Source organism: Eimeria acervulina, genomic scaffold (assembly GCF_000499425.1).
Source record: "Eimeria acervulina Houghton genomic scaffold, Eah_scaff1030, whole genome shotgun sequence".
NCBI lineage: Eukaryota > Apicomplexa > Conoidasida > Eucoccidiorida > Eimeriidae > Eimeria > Eimeria acervulina.
Genome location: NW_013550420.1, coordinates 6,878 through 12,050, shown reverse-complemented (window position 1 = coordinate 12,050; position 5,173 = coordinate 6,878). Strand labels below are relative to the sequence as shown.

At 44.8% G+C, this 5,173-nt stretch overlaps 2 protein-coding genes across 2 annotated transcripts in view; one reads left to right on the top strand and one right to left on the bottom strand.

Annotated features, from left to right (window-relative positions):
- Window positions 1–713: 713 nt before the first annotated feature.
- On the bottom strand, window positions 714–2,792 carry EAH_00054250 (erv1 / Alr family domain-containing protein, putative; the record flags this gene model as incomplete). Its single annotated transcript, XM_013397792.1, has 5 exons — window positions 714–780; window positions 1,014–1,162; window positions 1,359–1,902; window positions 2,378–2,443; window positions 2,770–2,792. 5 exons carry the CDS (start codon window positions 2,790–2,792, stop codon window positions 714–716), a joined length of 849 nt encoding a protein of 282 aa, XP_013253246.1.
- Window positions 2,793–3,192: 400 nt separating this feature from the next.
- Window positions 3,193–5,173, top strand: part of EAH_00054240 (integral membrane protein, putative) — a gene marked incomplete at both ends in the record, with an annotated part of 3,704 nt that continues 1,723 nt past the window's right edge. Inside the window, 3 exons of the mRNA XM_013397791.1 lie at window positions 3,193–3,280; window positions 3,473–4,386; window positions 4,493–4,707. Of these exons, the coding sequence (XP_013253245.1) occupies window positions 3,193–3,280; window positions 3,473–4,386; window positions 4,493–4,707 (1,217 nt within the window). The remainder of the gene's footprint in view (window positions 3,281–3,472; window positions 4,387–4,492; window positions 4,708–5,173) is intronic.

The window sequence follows — 5,173 nt, the reverse complement described above, 5'->3', positions numbered from 1 at the left end:
ATGCATATATAGATGGAGATATCCATATGTGCATATATATATATATATATATATATATATATGCACAAATATATATTGAAGACGACTCCAGGTGTACGTACACCTGAGTTGCATGCATCTATATTCTATTCGTAATGCCTCGTTCAGACATAACCGTCTGTATATCGCCAACGCCTCATTAATTCTCGGTATCTGCAGCAGAAACAAGCAACAAATAATAAAAATAATAAGCGCAGAAACCTAATATTAAAGACAGAAAACAAATAAAAATAAACAAACAAATCAACTAAACAAACGAACGAAACAAACAAACAAATCAACATACAAATAAACAAACAAACAAACGAGCAGGTAGATATAACAAACCAAACAAAACAAACAAACAAACACAACAAAGAAAACGAACAAACAAAACGAACGAAACAAAACTGACAGACAGACAAACACAACAAACAAACAGACAAAACAAACAAGCAAAACGATCAGATAAGCAAAACAAACAAACAACATAGAGATAAAAATACATAATTCATATTATCACTGCCTACCTGCATGGCTTTAAAGGAGCCCCGATCTTTTGTCTGCACTGATTTTCTACTAAACACAACCAGAGAAGGAGATCTCTTCGAGAGCTAACTCTGCATGCAGGTGCATATACACCGCAAGAAAGAAATATAAATGCATTCAAATTCAACATTTATATCAATGGATGATTATTCCACTTCCGCATTCCCTTGCAAACAACAGCTCCCTATACACCCCAATACTACAACCAGCTGTCTTAACCACAAGCAACATGCAACACACATACTACTAATACTACTACTACTGCTGCTGCTGCTGCTGCTATGTGCTGCTGCTGCTGATATGTGCTGCCGCTACTTTTGGCGTTGCTGCTGGTCCTGTTTGCTGCCGCTGTTACTGTTTGCTGCTGCTGTTGCAGTTGCTGCTGCTGCAGCTAATATGCAGCTTCAGAGAGGAGTGTGCAATTGAGGTGTACGTACACCCCTCACCTTGGGGGATTCTTCTTAACTGCCTCTGTGTAGCAGTTTGCTGCGGGCCCTTCTGTGCATTGATCAGGGAAGAATTCAAAGAAGTTCTTCAATAGCTGCTGCTCTTCATCTGAAGGCCGTTCGGGTGCGTATGCAGCGTAGCTCCAGAGCTGTACGTACACCCCAACGCATGCAGCCAATGCAAGGGCATTACGAAGTACATACACCGCAAAACAACATGTGAGGCGGATGGGCTGAGAGAGAAGGAGTCATATGCTATATATTTAAGAATATTTTTAATTGTTTTCGATAGAACACCAGGTGTACAGAGACATACACCGCAGCAGACAGACAACCTGCACCCACCACCAACCACTGAGCGTTGCAAACATCTTCAGGTTCGTTCGTCTCATCGCAAAAGTGAAGCCTATAGTTGTTGTTCTTTGCTGCTGCATCTGCTGCTCCATCTGTTGCTGCATCTGCTTCTGCATCTGCTGCTGCATTTGCTGCTGCGGTTGCCGCGCCTCCTCCTCCTTCTGCTGCTCCCGGTGTTCGCTTTTCTTGCTGGGGAGCGGCCTCTGCTGCTGCTGCTTCTGCTGCCGCTTCTGCTGCTCCTTCCTGCTGCTGCTTGGGTGTATCTACAGCAGCTTGAAGCGCTGCAGGCTGCTGCTGAAGGCAGAGGAAAGGCACGCCCGCGAAGGGCTTCAGCCGCACAGCTGAGGCAGCGCATGCAGGGGAGAGGAAGGAGCTCCTTTTAACAAGAGTTTGTATTCCTCTTCTGAACCAAGTGTCAGGGCCCCCGATCCAGAAGGAAGAGAAGCAGCCCCACAGCTGAAGCCCTGTTGACTCCATGCCTCTCCCCTCCTCGGATGTTACTGGCAAATCAGCAGCTATATCATTACGCAGCCACCTAGATCGTGTAGGTAAAAGGGAAAGAAAACAGATCAAGCAACGCGCGTGTGTGTGCTTGTGTGCTAGGCGGCGCCGTCGAGGGGTCAGCCCCAGGTGTCTTCATAGGAGCAAGCTGAGGAGAAGATCGGCAGAGTTGATAGAAGAAGAAGCAGAAATACAAAGTGAAAGTGGAAATGAGACGAAAATACAAAAGAATGAAACCAGACAGTGTGAGAACAAAAAAAGAAGAAGATATTGCATATGCAGCTGCTGACGGCTCTGCACTGTGCTGTGCTCAGCTGTGTTGTGCTCGTTAGCTACAGAACTTCTGATTAAGAATAGGAGGGAAGTCTGTCTTTAAACATCTTTTTTCTGGTGTAAAGATTCAAATAACGCATTAAGATGGCTGAAACAAACATTTTGTTATGCGGAAAGCTGCTCTCGAACCGCCCGAGCTGTTAGAAGACCAGCCGTGGACCTTCGCGTGTACGTACACCCGACGCGACTTGTCGAACGCTTCCAGCGTTTGATGGAAAGAGAGGAATAAATCAGTAGTGCGCCTAAAAGTGCCACAAATTTGAATTTCCAGGTAATAAAATGGAATTTTAAATACAAGTATTTATTTAAAATTCCTTCTAGGTCTACATTTTCCCGATTAGAGGGATGTTCAGTGCTTGATTCAAGGGCCGCCGCTGTCATCGAGGTCCGCTTCCCTCAGCTGTGCATTCTTGACGCGATCTGAAGTAATGTTGTTCAAATTTCTTCTGCTTGAATACATTTATTGAAATGCATCAATGGAGGTGTACTGCATTTCCTAAAAAGTGCAGTTTCCCCTCTCTCCCGCGTACGGCTTCGCAGTGGAGCCGCAGTAGGGAGGCGAGCAGACCAACGGAAATCGACTGCTTTCATGAATGAAATTGTTGAATTTCTTCGGAATGCAATTTGTGGAAACCAACAGAAAAAAGCAAAGGCCTGAGGGGGCCGGCTGATACCCAGTCTGACCTCCGCGGCGGGACGCACAGATACTGGAACAAAACTCTTTTCTAGTTTAAATCGAGATGAAACAGGAGCTCTATTGAGATTATTTGCTCTCTTCTGTGCATCTTCTGAATAGGGCAAGTCCTCTGGTTTTCTTTGTACGTGTTCTTCTTTGAAGCTACTTAAAAAAAGTGCTGCTTCGCCTGTTTCTGATTGCGATAAGAGCTTTATCATCTAGGCATCGCACAGCGTACACTGTACGTACAAGTGGGGGTACGTACACTGGAAAGGTCCGCATATTCTGCATCAGGTATTTCGTTGGGTTGTGAAAATGGAGAAGGCGCCAGGGCTCTCTCTTCCCTTCGTGGATGCTGAAGATGTTTCAATCAGCGCGCAGCACCAGAAGCCCACCAAGCAGTGTACGTCTTGCGTTAATCTTTACTTGTTGAATGCATTGCACATCTATGTAATTCTTCTTCTTCTGCACTATCCAACCCCCTGTGTCTCTGCGTCCTGCATCTTGTGGCCAGAATGACGCCTTTTGCAGGTTGTTTTCTGCTTCCTAACCTGCTGCTGTTGCTGCTGTGCTGCTGCTGTTGTTGCTGCTGCAGGTAGCAGCGGAGAGTGGGATTCATCTGTACCTGAAGAAGGCCGTGCATTGCTGGATGAAAAGGGTTTAATTCCTGTACCGTTTGCAACGCGTGTTGTGAGTTCTTTAATAGCGATGCTGCAGGGAGTGGAAGTATTATGCAACTTGGCGATATTATATTTATTTAAAGATGATTTTCGTATAGATCCAGCACTTCTAGCGGTTGTTCTGGGGGCTCTTCGTCTACCTTGGACGGTGAAGCCTCTCTGGGCTCTTGCTGCAGATAATTTCCCTCTATTTGGATATCGTAGAAAATCATATATCTTTTTAGGTGCATCTATGTGCATCGTTGCAACCCTAGGAATAGGCTTAGGGGGCTATAAGTCTCTTTATGCAACAACTCTGCTTCTTCTTCTATACTTCTGGGGTTCTGCTATCTGCAATGTCATAGGAGAGGCCCTTGTAGTTGAAGCTGGAAGAAGAGATGTAAATGAAGAGGCTACAGCGCGTACTGTGTCTGTTTTCTTTGCTTTCCGCAAGCTTAGCTTTGCTACTGTTTCTTATCTGTCTGGATTGCTGCTGGCAGTGATGGCGAAGCAATACGTCTTTGTTGTTGCTGCTGCACTGCCTGCTGCTGTTCTTTTTGCTACTTTTGCTCTTGAAGAACCGCAAATTCAAACAGTATTACCTCCAAAGCAGCAATTCAAAGAGCTCTGGAAAGTTCTCAAACAACCCGTACTCCTCAACTCAACTCTATTCATCTTCGTCATGATGGTAAACCTACCTGCTATTCATGCTCCTGCTGATGCTGCTGCAGTTGATGCTGCTGCTAATGCTGCTGCAGCTGATGCTGATGCTGATCTTGTTGCAGCTGATGCTGCTCGAAATGCTGCAGATGAGGCTGCTGCAGGAGGTGCTGCTGCTGCAGGAGATGCTGTTTGAAATGCTGCTGCTGCTGTGAGTGCGCATGCGCATAAATGAGGGTATTGTGTGTTGCTGAATCATGCTGCTGTTTCTGCTGTTGTTGCTGCTGTTGCTGCAGGCGACTCCGTCAGCTGGATCTATAATGTTTTATTTCATGACGAACGAACTGCACTTCGGGCCTGAGTTGCTGGGGCGTATGGCGTTGTTCCAGAGTTTAGCTTCTCTAGGGGGTATTCTGGTGTATATGTATTGCTGCAGCAGCACCTCTATTCGCAGACTTCTTTGCGTTTCTACTCTGGCCGTCACGCCCTTCTGCCTGCTGCCAATTGTTGTGTGCGTAAAACCACACCTCCCTAACACTAATATTAATTCAGACGCTAATAAATGCATGCAGCAACAACAAAGGCGAGAAAGCAGCAAGCAGAAGAACAGAGAAAAGCAAATTTGGAGAAAGATAGGGAGAGAGGAAGAGAACAGTTATTTAATCTTTGCTACTTTATGTGCTGATATTTATTCAAAGAAACACCATTATCTATATATAATAGTGTTTCTTTGTATAAATATCAGCATATGCATAAATTCACGCATGTACATGCAGTTACAGTTGCTTGTGGATGCATTTAGAGAAGGAGAGGGGGATATTTTCTCGAGTTTTAGCCTTTAGGGGATGAGGGTGGTGATAAGAAAATAAATCCTCTGCTGTTTTTTCTTTTTCCCTCTCACCACTGTGGTGTAATTGGGCCTATATGTAGGCAGCTATGCAAAGTGCATATATATATATATATATATATATATATAT